Source organism: Drosophila grimshawi, unplaced genomic scaffold (genome assembly GCF_018153295.1).
Source record: "Drosophila grimshawi isolate 15287-2541.00 unplaced genomic scaffold, ASM1815329v1 contig_44, whole genome shotgun sequence".
Taxonomy (NCBI): domain Eukaryota; kingdom Metazoa; phylum Arthropoda; class Insecta; order Diptera; family Drosophilidae; genus Drosophila; species Drosophila grimshawi.
Genome location: NW_025063240.1, coordinates 22848957 through 22875464, shown reverse-complemented (window position 1 = coordinate 22875464; position 26508 = coordinate 22848957). Strand labels below are relative to the sequence as shown.

At 38.3% G+C, this 26508-nt stretch overlaps 2 protein-coding genes across 4 annotated transcripts in view; both read left to right on the top strand.

The window, feature by feature from the left end:
* Positions 1–26508, top strand: part of LOC6558962 (connectin) — a 120241-nt gene that overhangs the window by 51019 nt on the left and 42714 nt on the right. Inside the window, exon 3 of one of the 2 annotated variants that reach the window (XM_032742716.2) lies at positions 7406–7426. The gene's annotated coding sequence lies outside the window, so the exon portion shown is untranslated. Of the gene's footprint in view, positions 1–7405; positions 7427–21251; positions 21435–26508 lie in introns of those variants that run through there. The other variant, XM_032742715.1, reaches the window with a different exon arrangement.
* Positions 7419–16001, top strand: LOC6559005 (ubiquitin-conjugating enzyme E2-18 kDa). Of its 2 annotated transcripts, none has more exons than XM_043215446.1 (2): positions 7419–7426; positions 15366–16001. In XM_043215446.1, the coding sequence occupies exon 2, from the start codon at positions 15385–15387 to the stop codon at positions 15925–15927; it is 543 nt and encodes a 180-aa protein (XP_043071381.1). In that variant the 5' UTR covers positions 7419–7426; positions 15366–15384; the 3' UTR covers positions 15928–16001. The 2 variants fall into 2 exon arrangements, with proteins under 2 accessions (XP_043071381.1, XP_001983228.1); XM_001983192.3 differs by lacking the exon at positions 7419–7426 and adding an exon at positions 7479–7490.

Sequence of the window (26508 nt, the reverse complement as noted above, 5' to 3'; positions counted from 1 at the left end):
AATATTTGTGCCAAAATATTTAAATAGACATTAGGCAAATCTTTTTCATTTGATTTCTAATCAATTTTTTTTTTTTTTTTACGCTAACCTCTGATTTTTAGCTTACTTTAATAAATAATTTATTTTACATTTGGCGAAACAATAACCAAAAATATGCGATGTGGAATTATTTTCATTTACTTTGTGCCCACATTTCAACCACTGCAACCACATTTGCAAACTTTTTAAATACCTTTTTAAATTTTTGCCATTAGTTTCATTTTGATTGTAGTTGTTGGTCGCCTCTTTTTCTATATAAATATATATATATATATATATTTTTTTTTTTTTTGGGATCAAACGCAACATTTTTGTGATTTTTGTGTGTAGAAGTTGGCAGAGTTGTTTTCGTTTCGCTTATCCAGTTTTATGTATTTGATTTCATTTATGCGGAAAACTGGCTGAGCGGACTTCATCTCCAACAGACACTAACCAAATTTCAATTTAGTTTATTTCACTTGTTTTTTGCTGTGCTAGCTTTTTGTTTGTTTGTTGATTTTCCTTATGAGTGCTTTTTTTGTTTAATCATAAAAATTCTAATTACATTTTTGATTTTTGCAATGCAGGCCGTGATTTATTTCTTGCGGTCTGCTGGTACCTGTACCCACTCCAGCCAAATGAGAAACGGGTTTCCGCTTGATTTAATGATTTTCTCACGTCGCCGCAAAAGTAAATAGTAAATATTTACATTTCATAGCTGCTCCGACACCACTGCGCGGCACGTGCTGCCTTTTTGAATAAAACAATCAGCTGTTAAAAAAAAAAATATTTATATATTTAAACACAGCTGTGAAAAGAACGTTTTGCTGGCCAGGACCACCCGAAAGCTTGATTTGCATGTCATTAGCAGGCAGCAGCCAAATAAAATCGAGCCGAAAACCAATCGAAACCAACTGCAGCCAACTAAAAATAAATCCCACAGGAGACGATGGTGGTGCGGCAGTTGCTGTGGCTCTGTAAACAAGCTGCCACTAATCATATCACATATCCCAACCGCCACCGAAAGAGGGGGAGATAGAAAGAGAGGGAAATCTCTGTGTCGCTGGGGTGACAAACTAATTAGTCGCTGGCAATGATAGCTCAACGAAATATCGAATGCATCTACGATACACACATATATACACAGACATATATACATACATATACTCAATTCACGATATCTGTGGGAAATTCGGTATAAATATTTGTTCCACAAGCAGCACAAGAAAAATGATTTGTTTGAACTCTGTGTGTGGGTTGCATTCTAATTTGCTGTTTTGATGTTCCTATGAAATAATCATAGCATGCCGCTGATGGGGAGGCAACTGAGAGCACAAGCTATAAAAAAGAAAACAAACAAACAAACAAGCAGTTCAAAATGTAGTTCGATTTAAAAAAAAAAAACTAAATTTCTCTAAATGGTTAAAGAGGTATTCTGAATTGCAGTAAACTTGAACAAACTTGTTTCTTGGCATTTAAAAAAGGTTCAATGGAGTAATCGAGTATTCCACTTCATCATCAAAATGGTAATGTCATTTAGCGTATAAAAAGAACAGCATCCAAAAATGCAGATCCAAAGCAGTTTATTAATTTATTCTAAATTAATTGTTATATAAATGATTAATCAATTTTACTCAGGTTAATTTCAAACAAACTTAAATAGTTCTTAGCAAATCTTTGAGACTGCTAAAAAAGCAGCTTTGTCGAGAATAAAGTATTCCAGTGTATACAAACAAAATTAACTAATAGTGCAGTTAAATCACTTTAATTTCAGTAAAACTTGAATTGTACTTGGCTTGTATCAGAGTCTGATAAAAAAACAGATGAATGAGTTATTCCACATTATAATATATTTATAAAAGGTAATAAAAAAGAAGGGAAATTCTAGTCTTTCTTACAATGTTATGAAAATATCAGCAATTAATAACGCAACTGGAATCAAAAATAAACTTAAGAAGATATTCGCTATTAAGTGAATTCCAATTATTTTTAAATCAGTTAAAGTAGGCATGGCCCAGAGCCTGATAAAAACAATTTTATTCGAGAAAAGTATAATACAAACGTATAAAAGATAGGAAATAAATCCAAGCACACTTAAGAGCACCTCTGCAGTAAGGCCCAGAGAATTCAAGGATTTAGTATTTGCTGCCGATTTCTGGTTAGCATTGCAAATGTAAACAGTGTCTGCAAACTCTGAACGCACACCCAAAAATAAAAAGAAAAGACAAGGAAAAAAAGAAAAAACAAGTCGGTGAACAAGTGTAACCAAGGATTACTTCTGCTCATATTCGAGATGGATAAATGTGTGTGTGTGTGCAGTAAATGTTGGTTGTAGAAGCAGCTGCAGCTGCAACCTGCAAGTTGTTGCGGTTGTGGGGCAAGTTCAAATCCCAACAAAATTATTAATATGACTTTAGGTGCCGAGTTCAGAAGCGGCTCCTGTTGCAATGCAGCCGACAGACCTCAATGTAAGTCTGCTTCGTGCAACACTACCTCCCCCCCACCTCTACCACACACCCACACACAATATTATCTTGCCCAAAATATGCCTAAGCTGGCAACTTGCCTCTTTTAAACAACTGTTTTGCTGCTGCTCAACGAAAAATTATCTCAGCTGGGCTGCCATTGCCATGTGTGGCATGCTGCTTGCTGCTTACTGCTGTCTGTTAGCAACATGCCCCCTGCCACTGCCAGTTGCAACTGCCCCCATTTTGTGCACTAAATTTTGTGCACATTATTTAGTTGTTAGGAGGCGTCTTTTGTCTGTGCAACGAGATACGGTTATCTGCTTGCGGTCTCCGGATTAAGAGGCAACAAAACACAAACACACAAGTTGAACACACTAAACCGACCTCTTCTCGCCTTACCTCTCCTTCCTCTATGGTTGCCTAGGTGAACTCTGCTCAATTCTCTGCCCAGATTTACGCATTTGCTTGGCACCAATTTTTTTAGCGCTCTTCACCCTCAACAAGTTTATCGCCGACTCTCGACTGTGCAACTGCAACTGCAACTCTAATTTACATAACCACGCAAATTAGTTTTACGTCTGCTGCACTTTTTATCAGTACGCAAGAAATGGCAGCAACAACAACAACAACTAAAACACAACCAGAACAACTGGCTCCCAACTTTGTCACGACTGTTAGGTTGCTGGGCACCTCGCTTCATCTCGCTTTCCACTGCATTTCCAACCCTCACCCCTTGCAACTTAAATTTAGTTGAGAAAGTTATTTAAACTTTTTTTTTAACCGCCACGAATTTTGTTTTCATTTTTTTTAGTATTTCTCTACCTTATTTTGGACTTTTCCAAAAATGAATTTCACTAACTTTTTGGGCTACTTCTACACCCTCAATTTTTATAGATACACGTAAAGATACCCCTTACCCCCTCCCTCCACCCGTCTCCCCTTCTCAGCAGTTAAGACAACAATTCGTTTAACATTGAAGCGCAGTTTTGTGATTTTTTTTGGCTTTGTTTGGTTTTTGCAACAAAGTTTTGTTAATGGCTCATGTGCACAGTGGTAAACTCGAAATGTTAAACAAATATGGCTACTCACATGCAAATGCCACCCAACGGCAAAAGATGTAAGGTAAATAATATGTTAGAATGTGTTTGCATATTGTATTAGTAGTAAGTTTGTACTTCAGTTTGACTAAAATTCTAAAATTTAAATATTATTTGTTATTTTGAATATGGTTCCGCTTATACAAAATAATAAGTATTGAAACAGATTCTTCCAAAATCTTTGAATCACTCAAACAACTTTTGCACTTGCGATCATGCATTTTTTACCTCTTTCTCAATTAATTTTAATCTGGTTTCTCTTCGGTTATCGGTTATTTATTTCTTTTACTAATATACATTTTTGTTAATCCTGACATGTTATGATTTTTTTTTTTATTTTTATATTAACTTATAATTATTAACTACACTAAATTTATTTCCTAATTATAATCTAGCATCTCTCCAGTTGTCTTATAAATCCTTTTGCTGTCTTATCTCTATAATTTATTCATTTACCTCAGATTCGTATCTATTTATAATTCAACCACTGTGCCCCTGGGCTAAGCATTGTTGTAATTTTCGCTCAGTTTTATGTGGGCTTCCCTTAACTGGTTAGCCAGCTAGCCAAACTGACTGACGAACTGGCTAACTGGGAGACTGAGAGACTGAGAGACTGACACACTCAGCTGCCCGTTGGCCATTCTCGGGCTGATTGGCAGCTGAGAAAGTTTATTTTGTTAATGCGACGAGGGCCAACCAACTATTGGCTGTGTGTGTGTTTTGGGGCTAGTTGCGTCTGGTTGGGGCTTCTGTTTTGGACAGCGTGGCTAATTGATTTTTTTTTTAAACAAATTATACACAAGCATAAATAGATACACCAGCCAAGTGAAGGGAGGGGGCTATGGCGGAGCCTATGCATAGAGACAGATACATTTTGGTTACTTTGCTTAACCTTAACCAGGCCTTGTGTCCTTTTTGTGCCCTTATTTAAGTGTGTCCTTGATAGCAAGGAGGTGTGGGTGGTGGCTTAACTTTGGCATAGAACTTTAAATAGAATGTTTCCTGCAATTTCGCAGCGAGTTGACTAAGGCGGAAAAAAATCAGGCAGCCAACGTCGGAAGTTATTTTTGGGAACGTGCAACGGCAACACAAAATGTTGCAAATTGAAAGAAAAGTCGGCACTCGACAGTTAGACGCATGGCGCTTTGGGAGGGTCAGAGGGGTAACTTCTTGTAGCCTCTCTCCATATGCTTTGGTTCGGGACTCTTCGAATTTTTCTTCTTTTCTACTCATTTCTTTTCCTTTTTTTGTATTATTTTTTTATTTATTTTTTGGTGCTGCCTTCTAAGCGATTTTCTGCGATTCACTGAAAGTTCTTGCGGCATCGTGTGTGTTGTGTGTTGTGTGTGCGGAGTTTGTACTTAAAGTTGACTATTTGCTAGTTGTTGTTGCTGTTCTGATTCCGATTCTGATGCTGATTCTGTTTCAGTTGCTGTCGCTGTTGGTCTTTCTGGGTCTGTTTCTAGCACGGTTGTCTCTCTCTCTCTCTGTTTGTGTGCCAAGAGCTGCATTGAAAATGAAAATGTTCGCACAGTTTTCCGCACAGTTGCATTTTCACTATGCAGCTCGGCGCGGCTCACTTACTTGATACAGTTTCAGTTACAAGGCTACCTCTTCCTCAGCCCCCGCTGCCCTCTCTCTAATGCATCGAGCATGTTTTTAGCTGCATTTTATTTTGATACTCTACACCCATTGAAAATGTGTAAAAAAGGGTAACAGACGGTAGGAGGCATCTCGGAACCCATAAGGCATATTAATTCTTCATCTGGTTCAACAATCGAGTCCGTCTGTTTAAAGAAATCGATCTCAGAGATTGTTGGAGGTAGAGGGCTGAAATTCGGAACATAAATTCTCTTTTACTTTAAGCAGCTAAATTTGATTCAATTAATTCGATAGCTTTAATCATTTTCCTTACATCGATATAAATCGTACAGATAGGAATTTCTTACTGATATATAACTGCAAAAGGTTTATTTAGATCGTAAAAGGAACAAATTCTTAGTACTATCATTATTGTATTTTATATATAATAGTTCAGAGTATCTCCCAGCCGAGCACTCTCGACTGCAGCCTTCTAGCTTGTCTCCTTAGCTTTTTTCTGTGTGCAATGTTTTTGCTGTTGCTTCTGTTTTCCTTGCAATGTTTTTTTGTGCTCATCTAGCCAGTCGTGCGCTGTGTGCTTTCTACTTATTTTAAATGCGCTATCTGATTTTTTGTGCGCCGGCTCATGCAACATTCAAAAGCATGGGGAAAATATTTAAGGGCGGAGATTTTAGATATGCCAGTTGTATGGCAGAAGGGGCAAACGGATGCAACTACCATATAATTATGACAAATACTAAAATAACTGGCATTACTGGGTAATGCAATAAGCACTTCAGATAATCCCTCAGGATTTGTTCAACATCAACTTCAACTCATGGCTGGCTCTCGACTGGTAGTCGGCAATTAGCTCACAAACATGATGCAGCATTAATCACAGAAAAGAAGCAGCAGCAATTGCAACTGCTACAAAATGGCAAACACAAACTGGCATTGATGGCCATACTGTAGCAGCTACCACGCCCACTCCCCATCATCCGCCTCTCTGCTAATCCGGCAAGCGCATTTGCCAACGTCATTCAAGCAGCTAATTTGATTTTTTCCTTCTAGAGCCAAAAAGGGGACCTGGACTGAGGCGGCAGCCAAGAATCAGAGTATCCGTTTCCAGCAAAATACTTTCATTAGACATTTTGTTAATATGAGCGACTTACTCACACAAATTGCCAGCTCAGGCAATGGCAAATCAAGCCAAACATCCCATTGATGTTGACTTGACTTGACGATGACAAGACATTGACTAGACAGACTCTGACTCTGACTCTGACTCTGATTTTGAATGTCGAATGACTTCATCTTCCTCTACCTCTACTTCCTCTTTTTCTTAGTTAAGCATAACAGGAAGAGAAAGAGGGATATATATATAGAGAGAGAGAGAGCGAGAAGGCATGTTTGAATTTTCAACTCACCCATTCAGTTGAACATGTATTTAATAAATATTTTTCTAGAAAATATTTAATTATTTCAGACTCAACGGCAGACTCTATTTAAGCATTTATTAAATATAAATATTTCTTGAAAATAAATTGTATAAAGTAAAAAGGTTTTTACTTTTTCGTATAAAGAAATATATTTGACTTGACAACACTTTGACTAGGCAGACATCGTCTTCTTCTTTATCTTTTAGGAAGTATTTACATAAAATATGAAGTCATTCAGTTGTAAACTCCGTTTTTTATTAAATTTGCTTTGACAGACATTCTATTAAACATATATATATATAATGAAACAATGACTCTTTAAAAACACACTCCATTGAATATATTTTTATTAAATATCTCTTCAGAAAATATCTAAACTTTGTCTGCAATATGTTTTTGTTATTTTTGCAGTCAATTTATTGTATTTGCTTCAGCTAACATTCCATTGAAGATAATTGAAACTTTTACTCACTAAATACGTACTCAATTAATAAATGAATTTATTAAATATGTCTTTTGACAATGTGTAAGTTACATAGTTGTTGAAATTCACTTTCTCGAGTATATAACTAATTCCATTTCTGCAGCGTATTCATGAAATTCTATTAAACAATTTGTTTCATCATTGTCAAATGCTTAAGTGAGGGCAAAAAGGGCTTTATTCATTTAGCTGTGAATAAAGTTCAGTTTGTTTCTCATCTTAAATAGGAAAACCCATTCGACCTTAAACTTAAGACCCCACAAAATAACTGCAGCAAACTAATTGAAGTACATCTCTGTTCTTTTTTCATTTTCATTGCAGCTCTCCCCAAAGGACACACCGGTGAGTGTGTGTGCGTGTGTGTGTGTTTGAAGGGTTGTATGTGTGTACGAGTGTCTGTTAAAGGGTAAGTCTCTGGTGTAAAGATACTGTTGTGATTATCCCCTGGCTGCCAAACTCTTATCGAGGGCTACTCTACACACATTTTTGGAACTTTTTGCTTTTTAATTACCACGTGGAAAACGTAGAAGGCTGTCAAATAATCAAGTTGGCAGCTGTATAGCCCGAGTTTCCGTCTTTTTCATAATTAAATGAAAATTTTCTGTAATTTTTCGAGCGTACAAAACGTACAAAAGGCAATCTCCCCTCTCACTCTCTCTCGCTCGCCCTGGTCTGGGGTGTGTGTGTGTGTGTGTGTGGGAATATTTTTGAGATTTCGCACGTGTTTTGCAGTTTGCCGTTGTTCTTACAAATTCGTAAATATTCATTACATTTGTGTTTTGTTACAAGACTCTTCTTATTTTTCCTCCCTCTGCTTCCATTGCTTTTTTTTGCTACGCATTTAAAGAGTATTTGCATAAGGTTGTTGGCTGTGGCTGTGGCAGTGGCAAGTTGAAAGCTGTTTGTAGAATAACTTGTTTTTTGCATTGTTTACTTTTTAAACGGCGGCCATTGCATTTTTAATTAGGCAGCTGCGAATGACCTTCAGGGCACTTGAATTGAATTGAATTGAATTGAATTGAATGGATGGCTAATTCGCCTGCCTGCTGCCTCTTCGGCCCCGTTCTTAGATGCCACGAGCTTATGGATCATGCTCTTGCTGCTCTGCTGAGAATGCAGCAGCTGCTCAGCAGCTCAGCTCAAATCTTTTCTCTCTCTTTCAGAGTGCAATAATGTCTCATAGAAAGCAGTCATTATAAACACTTTTGGCCAGCACACTCAGAAAAAAATCTAACTCATTTTACAGATTCACAATGATAGTTAACTAAACTACTCGATTTTTCTCATTTTCACAACCGCATTAATATATTGGATTCTCAAAATCGAAAGCGTCCAAATATTTGTCAACACTTCTTTATAGTTTACTTTGTATAACCAGAATAAAACCAGAATCCAGTTTTAAAAATACACACTATTGTTGCTAAGTTTTACAAAGATCACATCTCGAAATATGAAGAAAATATCGTTAGTTTTTGAAAAAATATCCAAGCTTTACTTTATAAATGAAAAGCCGAGCTGCTCTTGCCGATTTTCTACATTTTCAAGGTGTTTTTTTTTTTTTGCTGAGTGTAGGTCGAATCGCAGCAGGAAGAAGCTGGCCGCTCATCAATGATATTAAGCGAACCTAATCCTTTTACATGCTACAGATGGGCGCGTTTCACTTGACAACGACGATGAGGCCGAGGATGAGGATAAGGACGGGGACGGGGACGAGGAAGAGGATGAGGTGGCCAACAAGCAACATTCAACACCAACACCAACACCAGGCACTCGAAAGCACTTTTGCTTCGCCTTGTTGTTGCTGTGTTGTTGTGCTTGCAATGGAGCCGCGACAAGCTTTCACATACAAAAATATATATGTTTATAAGTATACATGTGTGTGTTGGTGTGTGTGTGATTCACAGCCACTCATAACTTTTTGCAGCAAGCGTCGCCTTTGGTGACTGGCGGCGAATGCGCTTGAAAAACTTTGTAGAACTTTAAGCCGCTTACAAGCTTTGCGCTCTTAGCACGCGCCACACCCGCAACCACCAGACCCCCACCCATCCCTACAGTTGTTGCTACACGACGCCCACTCGTTTATAGCTAGATGCCATGCATCTTGGCCCTGGCCAGCACTTGCTGCTGCTCCTTGCCTCACGTTGCATTGGTCAAATTCACGCCCATAGATTTCTGACACTTTCTTTCCACACTCTCTCTCTCTGTCTGAGTGTGTGTATTTTTGCCATTAATTTCATTGAATTGTTTTAGTGCAAGTGTTTGCTTTATTTCATTTGTTTTGGTGGCTTTGTGCACGTGACCCTTGCTGCCACACAGTGAAATGTGCAAGAAAATCAATTAACCAACTCCTCTTTGTGAACCCCATCAAATAATTGTATTGCGGTTTCGTACTGATCTCTTGCAAATACAATGTGGGATATTTTTACGGTGCTAAGCACAATTATACTTCAAGAAATCCTTCATAGAAATGGAATCATATATATCTATAACGTTAGTAAAAACTCAATCGATTTTCAAAAGCAAAAACGTTTTAATCAATGTGTGACATCTAATTGAAGACTACTTTTAAATTTGGAAACTTAAAGCTGTTTTTAAATTTAATCATTCATCAATCAAGACAAACTGTTTACTTTTCAACAGATTTTCGCAGATATGCGATTTAATTGCTTACCTATTTTCAAATGTATCTCGAGGGCAGACAGCGATTCAAACTCAAACACAAATTGCGCCCAACTCTTTGAGCGTTTTAGTCTGAGAATGTGTGTGTGTCTCTGTGTGTGCCTGTGTGTGTGTGTCTTTGTGTGTGTGTCTGTGTTTGTTTGTTTGTGCGTGGTCCAAAAGTGAATTCTACACATGCCGCACATTGCTCGGTAACCTTTTTTCCACTTTGATTTATTGGCATCCTTAGGCCAACCGTCTTAAATATTTCGCCAAGTGCGGGTGGGGAGGGGGTAAGGGGATGTAGAAGGGTTGGGGGGTGGTTTAGTGAGGGGGTTGTTTTGTTGACCGGTTGGTTTTGTCGGGTCGTATCGGGTGTCTGTCCAAAATCACGCTTATTGAATTTCGTTTTAGATTTTTCCTTTATTATTAATAGCCTCACACTTTGGCTAACACATTTATGCCAACAGCCGAGAAGAGAGAGGAGCAAAGAAAAGAGAGAAGAGAAGAGGAGTAAAGGCATTCTAAACGTGGCCAAAAACATTTTGAGCCGCTGTGCAAAAGAAAATATTTTAAATCATTTTCACTCACAAATCCCGCTGTGGCTCATATATAATAATAATATTTTGTGAAGCTGCTCAGCTCAGGGGATGTGCCCGGCAGATGTGTTTTATTAAACATTTTATGTTAAGCAAGCACACACACACACACAATCACATACATATGAGAATATTCCTTTTGTTGCTGGCCATTGATTTGGCTGTAGTTGCATAAGCAGCGATTTATCTTGGGGGGGTCTGCCTTGGTCCGACTTTGAAGATGTGCTTTGAAGTTGTTTTGGCAACTGAAATATGAGCTTTACTCATGAGCAGCAATTTGTTGCTTACAGCTTAGCCGCCGCTCTGGGAAAGACCAATGTGGGTCATATCAATAGCTTTAGGGTCTTCAAATACTCAGCAAAGAATAAAATATATATATATATATCGAACTGAATTGTATATAATCGCCAAGAGCAGCTCAGCTTTCTTTCTTAAAAACAGTGTTTTTCTTTGCTTAATTTTAAATTTGTTCGGGGTTTGTCTTTTAATTGTTGTCTATTGCAGCGAACTAACTAACTCTAACTTCTTTTTATTATATTATTATGAAATATTCGTATTTTGAGATTTCGCAAATACAAAATCATTTAAGATAGGAGAAGCCTTTAATATAGAGTGTAACAATAGCTTTAAGCTTTCCAACATTTCGTTCTCTGCATTTTACCGTACTTCTCAAAATTTACCTTTGAAAAACAGAAAATCTTTTTAGTTTTCATTTCGATTTTTTCTGAGCTTTTCGTTATTGATATTCATACACTCAGAAAATATTGCACTGTAACACTGAAAGTGCAATGCTTTAGGTTCTTCAACCGACTACAGCCATTTCCTTTTTTTTCGTTCACCCAAAAATGATTTCGAAATAACAATATATCAAAATAAATCACGTTGAACTTTTGAGTGTAAGTTTGGGTTCTTCAAGCCATTGCTGCTCTGTGCCACGTTTCAATCTAGCACTTAAATTGTCATCAGCAGCATCCACAAAATGCAGTCAGCTTGTTTTGCAATTAAACGCTGCAACAGGTGAAACAAGTCTACCCTTCTCCCTCACCCAGCAACCCCCTTCAACCCTCCCTTAACAGGCACACGCATCACGTTGCCAGCGTTGCGTGTTTTATGGGCGCTGCTTCTGCTTTTGGCTGGCTTTTGGCTGGCTGCGTTTTAATGCAATAAGCGAGTACAGGCAAAAGGCCTCAAGAAAATGTCGACGCTCACGCACACAACGTTGCAAAGTCATTAAGTACAAATGACGTTGTCAACTGCAAAACGCCAGGCAGTCAGCCAGTCAGCCAGTTTAAAGGCAGCGAGGCACTCTGCAGGCAGTAAGGCATTCTAAAGGCAGCAAGGCGGTAGATCGTTGCTCAGGACCTGAGCTGTAGTTCTCTCAGTAATTGCACCACGTTTGCTAACTGCATATTGAGCACAGCGTGTGTGTATGTGTGTGTGTGTGTGTGTTGATGCCTGTATTCCACTCAGCTTGCATTATTTATGACAAAGTGAGCCCGATTAATCCGCCCTCAATAGCGAACGAGATGATTCCCATTGGCGGCACAAAAGCACACTGCAAAAAAAAGGAAGAAAATCAGAAAAAGCCATTCTGTTTTGGAATTGGTTCACGCTTTGACTCCGCTGAACCAGTTCTTTTTGTGGCACAGAACTGTTAAGTCGTTAGTCACTTCGTTTGGCTTTAAGGATCTTTTATTTCAGTATGCAAATCGTTCAAGTGAATTTCTTTTGTTACTTTTGTGGCCAAATTAAAGTGGTTAAAGTTTATGTATATAGGAACTGTATTTTTAAACTTAAATATTGAATTTAGTACTTGAAAAGCATAAATATTCGAATATTTTCAATTTTATTTATTTTTTCGTGCTGACTGATATTAATGGATCATTAAAAAAATAATATTTTTATATGAGTAAGTCTACCAATCCACTTCTCTCATTTGTAATGCTCACTTTAATATTATTGTTCTTGAACACTATCAAGCTGATGTTGCCCCGCTCTCATTCGTTACTTGCCTCAAAATGCATTAGCCAACTATTACAAACAGTTCAGCTCAGCTCACTTGCAAAGCGGTTCCATTTTACAAAATGATGTGCAGCCCTGAACTAAAAGTCATAGGCACAAGGAGTCTCTCTCTGTGTATGTGTGTGCGTGTGTGTGTGTGTGTGTGTGCGCGGTTAGGTGTGTGTACTTTGCTCTTATTTACTTCATGCAATTTAAAATTATACGAGAGCTCGGTTGCTGCAACAGTCTCCTTTTTACTCCTGCTACCTCTCCTTTTTGTCGTCGATGTGGTGCATTATTCACTGAAGTCATAAATAATCTGTTGCATATGTGTGTGCGTGTGTGTACGTGTGTGTGCGTGAGTGTGTGCTTTGGTTGCATGTCGCTATTTACTTTATGATAAAGCATATATAACTCATTTAAATTTAAGTAACACAAGCGATAATTTCTTAATGAAAATTTATTTTGCCATCCACTGTGGCCGGGTGGTTGGATAAGTGGGTGGTTGGGTGGTTGAGTGGGTCAAGGGAGAGCCACTGAGTGACCGCGAGGGTCAAGTTAAGCCCTAAAGTGAGGCCGATGAAGCTGCCCAAATCAATTAGGCACCTTTAATGTTAATCGCTACCCATATATCACGGACAAGGCAAGGCAGCCCGAAAGGGTCGATGACAAGCCGGAAATGGAAATGGGCAGCAAGAAGAAAAGCCAAAAAAAAGGCTAAAAGCCGCACGCGACGTATTTCGCGCTAATGAAGGCCGCATTCACCGTGGAACAAAAGGCGTGAAAGTCTGGCCAAAAAATTAAGGCACACAAAGTGTTTGAGTGCGATAAAAAGATTAAAGTGCACACATGGAATCAAAGGGGGTATGGGTGAGAAGGGGGCGATAATTCACACAGCAGACAAGAAGATACACACACACACACACACAGCAGGCCCACTCAAAGCAGCCAATTGGTAATAGAAAATCGGATCAGATTAGATTTAATGCGGCGGCTGCTAATTTTTGGGTGATTTTTCATTGCCATTGGAAAAGTTTGTGGCTGCCTTTGGCCCAGCGCCTTGGCGCCAACGCCAACTGAAACTGATGCGGATTCCTGATTCGGAAACGCAAAAACCCCTCCCTCTCTCGCAAAAAAAGCAACCCAATCGCCAGCGTTTCAGCTCAGCGAGAGCTGTCAGTGCAAATACGCCCGGCAATGACAGCTAAACAAATGACAGAAATGCCAGCGGGGGATGAGGGGCGGTTGGAGATGGAGTGTGGCAATGACAGCAGGCGCTGGCTAAAGCTGCAGGCAGACAAGACCCTCACTCACACACACACACACACATTCGCATGTATATATATGTGTATGAGTGGGCGCTGAGCGTCATCTACATTTCCGCTTCCGGCTGTTTATGCTAAAAGTATGGCGGATACTTTGATGCCGGCGGCGCAGCTTTATACTAACACTGTGTACACTCCGAAAAATAAATGCTCTTCTTACGCAGCTTTTTATGTGATAAACAGTTTTCATAATCGCCAAATCGCCTCGACTGTTAATGCTAATCAGGTATCTGCATACTTTGCGGGTTCATAGATACTTTCTTCAGCCTGTAACTTATATCTTCATGGCTAGGAATGTTAGTCACGCTCTCAAAAAGGAAGGTACATTTACATTTTACAAAGATTAACCATATTTTTTCTGAGTGTACCCACGGCCCACCCACGCAGTTCCAGACAGTTTCAGACCAGGAGACGCTTGGGCATCCCGCAGTGCTGTCAGCGACGCCTTGGCTGCCACATTTTTTTGGTAGTTTCCTAGCTGGGCATTTATCTTGCCGGCCTTGCATAGTTGTGGGGCATTTGGGGCACTGACATGTTATCGATAACACTGATTAATCGAATTGGTTAAAGTGTTGCGCATAAATATTCAAGAATCCAGTTCAAGTTGAATTTGAAGTTGAGGTTGAAGTATTCAAAGTATTTACAGGTCATGTCCAACTCGACTATATTCTGCTGCTGTTGGCTTTTTATTTAATTCACACCCACGCACGTATAAGGATATATATAAAAAAAAGTATATACATATATATATGTATATATTATGTATCTCTGTATTTATATATATAAATATATATCCTAATTATGTCGAGCATCTTTAGTAGGCACGTCATGCTGCGTTTCCGGGCAAGTTTCCATGGCCAAGATGTGCTGCCTCGTTTGTCTTGGTTTCATTTACATCATGATGACATACAACATAAATAATTACACACACATACACACACACGTACGCACAACAAACTTTAGTTGTTGTTGTCGTTTCGCTTGTTGATGTTGTTTTTGTTCATTTGCGTCGCATATTTTTGATATTTAATTTTCATGTTTTTGTTAGCAAAAGCAAAGCATAACTGAGGGGGTTGGGGCTGAGTGTGTGCATGTGTTCTGGTGTGTGTGTGTGTGTTGGTGTGTGTGTGTGGAGGCAGGTTTATGCTGTCAAGGTTGTTGATTTCCTTTTGAGTGGGTTTTATTATGCTTTTTGGGCAATCTTAACATATTTATGAGCTGCGTTTGGAAATGCGGCAGCTGTGCTTGGGAGTTGAACAGCAACAGCTAGGTGTATGTGAGGCATGTGGGGCATGCGGCACATGCTCAGCTAATTGAAAACTATAATGTCAATGGCAATCACAATCAAGAGCTCAAAACCAGCTGTCAATCGCTTGAAAATTGCGCCACAAATCCGTGCCAAAATCCATGTGCATTCATTCAGTGGCAGGCGCAGGGGCAGAGGCAGGGACATGGACCGGCAACTTGAGGCAGCTGCACGTGGAAGCTTTCAGCCACGCTGCCACATTGATCCTAATGTGCCGGCTGTCAGTGCCTGTCTACATCAATGGGGCAACAGACTCCTTAAGCGGCTATTTCGGGGGGATTAATGTCAAATGTGAAAAGCACAGAGCGAGATTTTCTTGCTTTCTTTCTATTTCTATTTCATATTCTATTTTTCTCTTGTATATATTGGTTTTATTTTTACCCAAAAAAAAGAAAATATACGTCTGTGAAAATGAACAGGGAGGAACCAATTATGGATGGACCCAAGCGCATGCAGAATGAGCTCAAGTTCATGTTGAGCCTGGGCCTCAAGGAGCTGGATCAGCTACAGTTGCTCGAACCGCAAAAGGACAACATTTACAAGTGGACGGCTCTATTGATGCCAAATACATCGCCATATGACATGGGCGCTTTTAAGCTGGAAATTGACTTTGCCAAGGATTATCCGTTTAAGCCGCCGACTCTCCACATCAACACGAAGATCTATCATCCGAATGTGAACGAGCGCGGACAGGTTTGTCTGCCCATTTTGGAGGCGGAGCATTGGAAGCCAACGACTCGCATCGATCACGTTCTCCAAGTGCTCGTGGCGACCATCAATGATCCGCAGCCGGAGAATCCCTATAGTCTGGATATTACCAAACAGTTTGTCAGCGATCCCGCCAAGTTCTACAAAACTGCAGCCGCCTGGGTGGAGCGGTACAGTGAACACCGTCCCACGCCGCAGGAATTGGCGCGAATCGCTCGCAGAAAGAAGCGTGCAGCGATGAACTAGTAATACAATACAGTAAATCGAGAACCTACACTCAGAGAAAATAAACTACTTTAAATTTAGAAAATCTACCTAAGTTAAAGAAAAAATAAAGAAACTAAAGTTTTAGAAATAATTTCTTAAAATAGAAAAGAAAAATCTTAAATTGAAGTGGGATTTTTCTTTTTTTTCATGATAGAACAATGATTTTCAAATCGAATGAGACAATTGGCCCAATATATTCAAAGAATACCTGTCAGCAAATATAATTTATGATTAAAGCCAAAAGCGAATGCTGCTCAACACTCAACAATTGAATTTGACTTGCAGCGCTTTGTGGCAGAAGAGCCGTGAAGGCAACAGCCTCGAGGCAGCTGCCGCATCACTGTCGCTGGCGACTGATAGACTAATTGGCAGCGCAGCGCAAATAGGCCGCACTACAAGCCAAGATGCAACGCGCAAATGTTCAACGTGCAACGTTCAACGTGCTACAAGCAGTGGCAACAATTTCGACGCTGACTGTGAGATAAATCATTTGACTCAAAACGGCTCGCTGGCATCCTGCGGCGCCCAGCAGGACTAGCCAAGGAAGAGACGGGGAGATAGTTAGATTGACGGAGAAAGAGAGAGAGAGAGAGAGATAGAGGAGCAGAGAGGCGACATTAGCTCCATCGTCATCGTCGTTGTCAGCGGCATCATCATCAGCATCCAAATCAGAATTCGCATCAGCAGCAGACCGCTGTAGTTAGTTTTAGTTGCTCATGCTCTGTTCGCAATGGTGGAAGAGGGTATATTGGCCTAGTGAGGGACAGCAGACATATATACTCGTATATATGTATTATTTGTATACATTACCTAAAAGTGTGAATCGACTTTGAATACTTAAGGGGCTCTTGGCCCTTGCACACTGAGAAATCAGCCAACTATAACTATACACAATCAGTCGCTGAATCTGGCGATTTTGACAGATACGAAATATAGCCTCAAAGCATATCATCGAAATAGAGCTATTTGTAAGGCATATGACTTATGAGCTCCTTCCTTTCCTTTATTTTTTACAACACTTTTTATTTTATTTTGTACTGAGAGAGGCACATTTTTGATTATCTATTTTGGAGCTACAGCTTTAAACATTTGAAATATACGCAACAAAAACATACTTACTTTTTCCACATTAATTTTATGCCAAAAACAGAATCTCTTTAACCAGCTTCGTCTTTGAGAAACAGAGTAGGGCACAGTCGTTTTAGGCACGACCGGATTCTTTGTTGTTTTTATAGTTCTGCATAGGATGAGCCTGAGGAAGAGACTGGGTAGGGGAGGAGGAGGAGGGGGAGGAGGAGGAGAAAGAGGGGTAGTTGGGAAAGCCGCACGCGTCATGGCCATATAAATTTCAGCCATGAATGAATCAACTTTACGAACTTGGACACATGCGGACCTGTTTTATGGCCCACCCATTGAGCAATCTGCGAGTGTGTCTGTGTGCGAGTGTGTGTGGGTGTGTGTGTGTTGGCACTGCGTGTATTTTATGGTGGTTACTAATCTGTGTGTGTGTGTGTGTATGTGATTGTGCCCCGCCCCCAACCCAAGTTCAGTTGAGATATAAAGGAAGTGAATGACTGGCCCAACTTGAGCTTGTCAACGACATGTCTCCTATGATACCACCATAATTACACTAAAGGCCACACACACCCATACATACACACATCTATACACACATCTATACACACACACACACACACATACACACATAAAGTACAGTCAGAGTCAGCTGGCAAAGATATTTGTATCTAGTTTCTTTTGCTGGATTTAGTTCCCGCAGAGTCAGAGTTGGACGCCGACCTGGACTCCGAGTTGGAGTTGGAGCTGCTGCCTGGCAACCATTGTCAAGGCAGAAGATGGATTACCATGCTGCACGCCCCCAAGCTGTGGGGGGACGGGGCGTGTGTCTTGTTAAAACTGCCTGTCTGATTATTATCACCTTACAACGACACTCACAAAAAAGTCTACTTACAAATTATCTGGTTCTTAGCAATAATTTCTAGATATGAGAAAACGTTTTCTATTTTTTTTAAATATTTATGGAAATATTTTCAATTATTAAGCAATGCATTTCTAAGTATCAAGAAAGGGATAAAGTGAAAATTCTTTAATGTAAATCGCCCTAAAAAATATAAAGATTTTCTTGATATCACATATTTCTAAAATTTATACAGTTATCAAACTATGTTAGCTTTACTTTATTAGAAATATTTTCTAATATATCTAAACCATACATTTTATAAATGTTTATTTTTTTTGAGTGTACAACAGGACAGGGACAGCTGTGGCAGCAGCAGCAGTCATTGACACCAGGCAGCAAGTGCCACGCCCACTTGCCACATGCCACTGGCCGTCTGTCGCTGACAAACAGACACTCAGACAGCGGCCCCATTTTTAGTCAAAAACCCAGCCAAATGAATCGCACTTTTTGATTAGCAAGCTCGGACTCCAAATGCAGAGTTTTGAATGGCTTGAATGAATGCGTTGCACGGGTTGCACGGGTTGCTTTGGTTACTCCACCCCTCCTCCATCTACCACTCCGCCCTCTCTCTCTCGCTGGGAGAGATAGGCTCCGCCTTTCTTTTTGGGTCATAACTCATTAGCGGCTAATTACAGTTGTTGGCTGTCTTTAAACCAACTAAAAAGGACAAAAATGGTAAAAACATTTACTAAAGTTGTGCAGAGAAGGCAACAGGATAAATAAAGTAACTGCTAGGCTATAAGGCATGTATATTGATGAACAACCGAGTTGATGTCGACATATCCGTCTGTCTGTCTGCTTAAGCAAGCTAATCTCAGAGACTATAATAGCTGAAGATTAGTTTACTCAATTCTTATCGATAACTGCATCCGTTTCGCTTATGTCGATACAAATCGATTTACTGCACTGAATAGAGAACTGAAAGTATTATTAATTTTAATTTTAATTTTTAATAAAGAAGACGAAGATTTCTGATTTTCATTAAGAAACAATATAGCCATATTTACCAATTATATCTATATATATCTATCACCTATTTTACTGTCCACGCTTATAATTAATTAAATTCATTTCTCAATGTGTATTTTGGCTAAAATACAATCAGCCAGCTGGTTAAGCATTTAACAGCTGCATTTTTGCCTCGAGCACTCTCGACTAGAGCATTGTTAATTATTAATTTGGTTTGGTTTTTTTGCCAGTTTTTAAGTTAGTTAAACTTAACTTTAGCTCTTCTGCTTAATTGCGATATAAGAATTGTAGAGCCAAGTCAACACTTAGTGTTCAAATTATGCATTCAAATATTCTCAGAGACATTTTCTTATAATCCAAATAATCTGAATAATTTGTGCTGTCAAGTGCAATACAATTTTTGCATAATCCGCATTATTGATTTTCACTTCTATGCATATTTATTTTTATTGTTGTATTTATTATTATTACCAGTCTTTTGTTATTACGATTTGTGGCCACAAAATTTGACGACCTAAATAAAAACAAATGCAGCAAATAAATTGCATAATTATCCAGATTGTGTATTAGAGTGTGTGTGTGTGTTAGTGTGTACAAATTGAAGTGCAAGTAAATAAAGCAAAACTGAATAGATGAAGATAATTCCTCACGCGATTAAATGCGAAAAATACAAGAAATGTTGTTTATGCTCTGCTACAGAAGGTTAAAAGAGTATATTTGTTTTGAGCAATTTGAAAGGTGTGTTGTTGGTAACACTCTTCAAAACGCTGACCACGCCCTCTTTCGCCCATAAAAAACGGTAAAAGCCCATCTCTCCCGTAATATAAGAGTCAAATTTACCAAACTTGAAAGATAGATTACTTGTAACTTCCTCTAATATTTTTTTTACGACCACGCCCACATCAGCCCCCAAGAAATTCACTCTCAAACTTGTCAGATATATTACTAGGAACCTCCTTCAAGCATCGATATCAGATTACTTATTGGTAACAGAGTATTTCGCAGTCAATTATGCTCGCATGGAACGTTCTCACTTGTTGTTGTTGTTGTTGTTTTCGTTTTTGTTGTGCAAACCAATAAAATCAATTAAAAGGCACTCAGCATGCAAACAATTATATGCAAATTCATTTATACACGACTACACACATACACACACACACACACTGAGACACATACACATGTTTATTTCAACATTTAAGGCAAAGTCAAAGCGTGCAGAAAACGATTTCGTTTGCTTGTATTTACATACAAGAAGAAGAAGAAGCAGAAGCAGCAGCGGAAGAGGAACAACATGAAACTGCAAATAAATATAAATAGGAACGAACGAGAATGAGAGCTCCAAAAAGAAGCCGTCCAAAAGGGAGTGTGGGGGGTGGGGGTGTTAGCCTGAACCTGTTGCACGCTGCGGCACAACAGAAAACACGAAACAAACAACAATGCGAACAGGAACAACAAAAGGCCAAATGAAAAGTTTAAGCTTTAAAGCAGTCTACAGCAAAGCAAAGCCCAAAACGGAAACGAAACGAAATGAAATGCAACGAGACACACAAGCGCACTCTCATTCTTACACCCGCTCTCCCGCTCTCTATTTCTCTGCAGTTTGCTGAGGAAGAGCGCGCGCCACAGCTAGCAAAATTGAAAGCCTTCTTCAATATTGAAAGCAAAAGCAGCGCCAAAGAGAGTAGAGCGCAAGAGCTGAGCAGGCGCAGAGTATACAACGAAAGAGAGAGAGAAAAAGAGAGAGACAGCTGCAAGCGAAAAGCAACAGCTTAAATAATATTTAATAAAAATATTCATTCAACTTCAATTTAATTAACAAATAATAATATCATAGTTGCAGCGAAACGCGTGGCAATGAAACGTTTAATAGCTCAATTGCAGCTCAGCGTTCCAGTTCGTTTCGTATCGTTTTGCTGCTGGCGCTCTCTTGCTTGCCGCCACCCACACACAGCGCGGCTCTCTTAAACTGCTTCGCTGTTTCGTTCCTCGGCCGAAGGAACACACGAATGCAGACACGAACATTTACAGTTAGATGGACTACAGCCAGGCAAACGGCGCAAGCAATCAGTTCGTGTTTAACAGCAAAGCGAACAACGAACAACGAAGAACGAACCAGGCGCACTGCATTCAGTCATTAGTCTTCGTTAGGCGGTCTTTGTGTCAACAACGTGTTGCTCTCGTTCCCACATTTGCAACGTGCCGTGTCGTGAGTGCCGTGAGCGTCGTCCGTGCTGCTCGTTTGTCTCTGAATTAAACTAAACGCGATTTCTTCACCCGACTTGAGCTTAAAACAGAACAAAAAAAAAAATAAATTGCTGCTCATTTGTAAGTGAGTGTGTAAGTGTGTGTGTATAAGTTTGCCTGTGTGTGTGCTTGTATCTGTGTGCGTGTTGACACAGTGCAACAAGTTTCAACTTTAAAGTGTGCCACAAAACATTTTGTGAATTGTTAGTTGCAAAACTTTAATATTAAGAAATCACCAAGCACCCCAAATATTATCCACATCATCATTAGTACCACCATCATCAAATTTATAAAAGTAAGTTTAATAAAAGTTGAATATTTTCCATCATCAAATTTAGCCAAGTTAAATGAAAGTCGAATTTTGTTGTGTGCTGCCTGCTTTTGGGCGCATTTTAATAATAATAATAATAATTAGAGTTCTCTGTTAATTTGGGCTACAAACTTATAAATCTTATAATAATAACAATAATTATGAAAGTCTTATGTAAAAGTAAATCTTTAAATCTTACAATACTATGCAAATAATAATAATGATTATAATAGAGGTTGCATATAAATTTGGGCTTATAAATCTCGTAAATATTTCGTAGTTTTTAAATTTAATTTTCGATGCTACAGGTTTAGTGTTTGAAATATATTTTGAAATAACATTGTATTTTTCATTTGATTTTTACCATTTTGCATCATTTTATTTGATTCGGCTGACTTAATTTGATTTTAAATAAATAAATGAATAATACAATTATTGCGATATGTATATATAGATGTCAGTTTTATATTATCTTGAATTTGCATCTTGTTTTGTGTGTCAATAAATAAATAAATAAAAAACTAACACGAAATAAACAGCAAAAAAGTAATCGAGATTTTTGGATACTTTTTTGTTCTTAATAAACTTGCAACATGCCACTGCATAACTGTGACTTAAATGTTTAACCCAGATTCCAGAAACACACTTACTTTGTATATATATACATAGTATGTAACTATATCTGTCGCACAGTGACAAATTACACAAAATCAGTTTTTAAAACAGAGCAGAGCATTAAGCGAAGCAAATAATAGAAAACCCCACTCAAATAATAAACTGCGTATGGGAAAGTGCTGCAAGCCAAAAACTAAATCACTGTCAATGTGCTTGAAGAGAAAGAGACAGGAAGTGATGGGGTTAAAAAGAGACAGAGAGTGTGGGGGTTAGAGAGAGAGAGAGAGAGAGAGGGAGAGAGAGAGAGAGAGGGAGAGATTGCTAAAACTATTGTTTGGCAATGATTTGCAATTTGCTTGAAAAATGCATTTGCAACCGCAAAAGCAAACAGCATTTGACCAAAATCTGTTTGCAACTGCAACTGCAACAACAACAACAATAATTTTCTGTGGCAAGCTAGAAGCGAAGCGAATGCTTTTGCATGCTGAAGCTGAAACTGGGCAAGTTGCACGAGAAATGCTAAATGCTACATGCAACCGCAACGTCAATTGCTGGCCACGCCCCCTACCATCCCCTTGCCGCAGCTGCCTCATCAGCAAATCGTCGCGACAATTCTTGGCAACTGCTTTTAGCGTGCTCCACTTTTAAACACACACACACACACACACACATACTGAGAATGCATTCCCCTTTCGCTTCCACTTGCTGCACTTTTAGCAGTTGTTTGTCGTATTTGCGTTTTGGAGAATGTTACTTCATCTTTGTAGTGCAGCTGCTGCTCCTTCTCCTTTGATTCCTCCTCCTTCAACAGTTCCTCTTTCATCTCCTCCTTCTATTTATCCAATCCTCGAAGTTACTTTTGCTGCGTTGAATTGCTTGCAATTACAAGCGAATTGCGAAATGTGTGCCAAAGTATCTCACAGATACTTAATGGCAGCAGCAGTTGCAGTTGCAGCTGCCTCTCCTTCTTAGCTGTGTGTGTGTGTGGCACAAATGATATGCTGGAAATTGCAATATTCATGTTGCCAATTTAGCTTGGAAATGCAGTTGATTCTATTAACTGCCACAGGGAAGCAGAAATTACATATATTTTTCATTTATTTATTTGCATTTAATGTCCACAAAGAGCGAAGCACAAATTACAATTGTGAAATGCTTAAACAAAAGAATTTAATACAGTATTTATTGCCTTTTTATTTAATCCACATTAAATGAAACGGAAGCAGTAATTTCAAATGTGCATATTTATTTGATTGTTTATTTATTTGTGTTTAATGTGCACGGAAAGCAAGCACAAATTCACAAATGTGAATTGCCTAAAATAAAGCTTAATATCCTATTCATTTTTAATATTTAAAATAAAATTTAATACTCTATTTAATTTAATATTTATTTATTAGTATTTCATATTAACTAAAAGAAAGCAGAAATTTCAAACGGGAAAAGATTGCAATTAAATTAAATGCTCTATTTTTTTATTTATTTAAAGTGAACTAAAAATAGTTCATAAGTTTTAAAAAGCATGCAACATTAAATTGGAGATTAAATGAGAGGAATAAACACACTTAAAATAAAATGATAATGATAAATTGAAATTAAATATTATAATAAATCTGTAGGTATAAGTGTATTACAATATAAAGTGAATATTTAAAATAATAAATTAGAAATATTTAAACTTTCTTAATATTGCAGTTTTAAAATTGAGTTTATTTCATTTCAAGTTAAAATGTTTTGCAAGTTTGTCTACAAACAATCCAAAATTCAAGGAATGGAATTTATAAGTTAGGCTAAAGTAAGACACATTTTTAAGTTAAAAGTAAACCATTTACTTAAAATCATACTTTGCACTAGATGCCAAACAAGGGCAAAAGTTCATAAGGAGAAACTTTTTGGGCTAAAATTTTTGATTGAACTTTAAAGTTGTGCGTAGAACTTTGCATAGAAAGCAATGTAAATAATTTAAATGAAAATCTATGAAATGTGTTTGCAAATAACTAATTGAAATATACTCAAAACCCAAGAGAGATTTATTTTATAATGGGAAATAACTGCGTAAAATGTGTTTTATAAATGAAAATGATGGGAGAGATATTTGTGAATATTTTAGTGAAAATTATAAAAAGTTAAAGTGACATAAAAAATGAAAAATATATGATATTATGATATAGTAGATCAATAAATAAGTAAATAAATAGTTTATGTTTTCAGTCAACATTTAATAAGCAATAAATAATATAAGAGATAATTACTATTTTTTAGAAAGGATACCTTAAATTGAAATGAAAAGTAAAATATATTGCTCATGTATATATTTCTTATATTTATTTTATATCAAACTTAATGTAAATTTGTGCTCCGTTTTAACACCACATTAAACAAGTAAATAATGCCCAAAAAAATGTTTGTTACTTTTCTGAATAGGAGCTTTCGGATGAGGCATTCAAATTGAAATGAAAAGTGAACTATTTTATTTATTTTCCACTTTGTTAGCTGCTCAAAGTTAAGCTGTTTGTTTCTCGTAATTTCTTGTTCGATATTTGCAGCAATTGTTGCACAAACTTTTGACAGCTTGCGGCAAACGAAAGAATATCCAATCAATCCAAGCAGCATAGTCCCCATTGGGAGGCATTGGGGCATGATTGTAGCAGTTTGCCAATTAAAATGTGAGCCGGAAGTTTTTTGGTCATGCTCGCGAAAGCTTTTTCCCGGCTCCAAAATGCAACAAAGAAAATTTTGTTTATTTTTATGGGCTTGCCACGCTAGCTAAAAAAACTCATTTGAAACAATTAAGGAGTCTATTTCTTGACCGAGCGCAATTAAACCGAGTCATGTGGCATGTGGCAGGTTCAGATAGAGAAATCTGTGTGTGTGTGTGTGTGTAACACACAACAACAAATAGCAAATGAAATGTCACGCAACCAAAAGGAAAATGTGAGAGACACAAAATGAAACGAAACCAAAAACTAAAACCAAAAACTAAACGAGAAAATGCCTGCAAGCGTCAAGAGGAAGCTATTAAATCTACATAAAATTGCACACAAAACTTGGCATGCTCAGCAATTACAACAGGTTGGGGCAGGACGAGTACTATGGTGGGAGGGGGAGGGAATAAGGACTCATGGCTTGGCGCACCTTTTCAACTGACATGTTCATCTGAATGCGAATTGTGAATGCAAAAGCGAAGCTTGTTCTTGTTGGTGTTGTTGTTGTGGCTGTTGCCTGGATTTGTGTTGCGGTGCCACAACTTAAGAGCCGTTAGAAAATTGCACTTGTGCCCCGCACACACCCCCACCCATCACCAACCGGTTACACTTGAACACACCTGGTCGCCGTTGCCGCGAAGTGGGCGTGTGAAAAAAGAATTAAAGTCAAGTGAGCGCACTGAGACTGAATACATAAAACGCGCCAGCACTGAAAAACCAGCCAGCTACACTGAGAGAAAAAATCAAACTAATATTTGAGGAAACTGCCTTAAAGCGAAAATCGTCAAAAAAATTATTCGAAATACAAGCGAAAAAATCTCATAGTTTGATATTCTTTTATTCCATTTCCAGAAAAGATCTAAAAATGAAAGCCTTCAAGGTTTTCCACTTTTACGAGAAACTCTCAAAATTACTGAAAAAGTTTGAAACTTTATTATTTCTTATTTAAATTATTTAAATTGTTTGAATATGTGAATTCTGAAAACACGAATGCTTAATAATAATTTTGGAAACAAGAAAGCAAAGTATGAATTCTGTGCACATATAAAAATAAAAAACAAATCTTGCAAATTTTTTAAAAATTTAACCGACTTTTAGAAATATATTCGCTGAATATTAAGCTGAGTTGCCCTTGGCACCAAAAGTATGACAATATTTTTGCCGAGTGCAAGCGGCAGTCATTAGGGGGAGAGGGGGCTTGGGAGGCGACCGTGTATGCGATGGGCGTGGCTGGGCAACAACAGAGACATTTCAACAACGTTGCACGTCAACGATGAACGCAAAGAAAAGCCGGAAAAATGGCCCAAGTTGTTTGGCTGGCCACACACACAATTGACGCAAGGAGCAGCAGCAGCACCAGCTAACGGGTAAGGGGTGAGGGAGTTGCTGCTGCTGCAGAATGTTGTACACCGCTATTTGGCCATATTTTTTATTTTTCTTTTGCTGGGGAGGTATAATTTTCGACGCGACATTTGACGCGACAGGCAGGCAGGCAAAAGGTGAAAATGTCAAGAATTTCTACATAAATTATATGCGAGAAGAAAAAGAAGCGAATAGCAGCAAGCAGCAAGCAGACTTTAAGTGAGCCGCAATTAATTTGGCAAGTCTTCTCGCACTCCCAAATTAAAAGAGAATTTGTGTGACTCACACATTTGATTTAATGGCCAACAACTTAAGGCCATTCCGGTTAGCCCAAAAAGTTAAAGCAAATTATATTTCTAGCAAAAAAAAAAGAGACG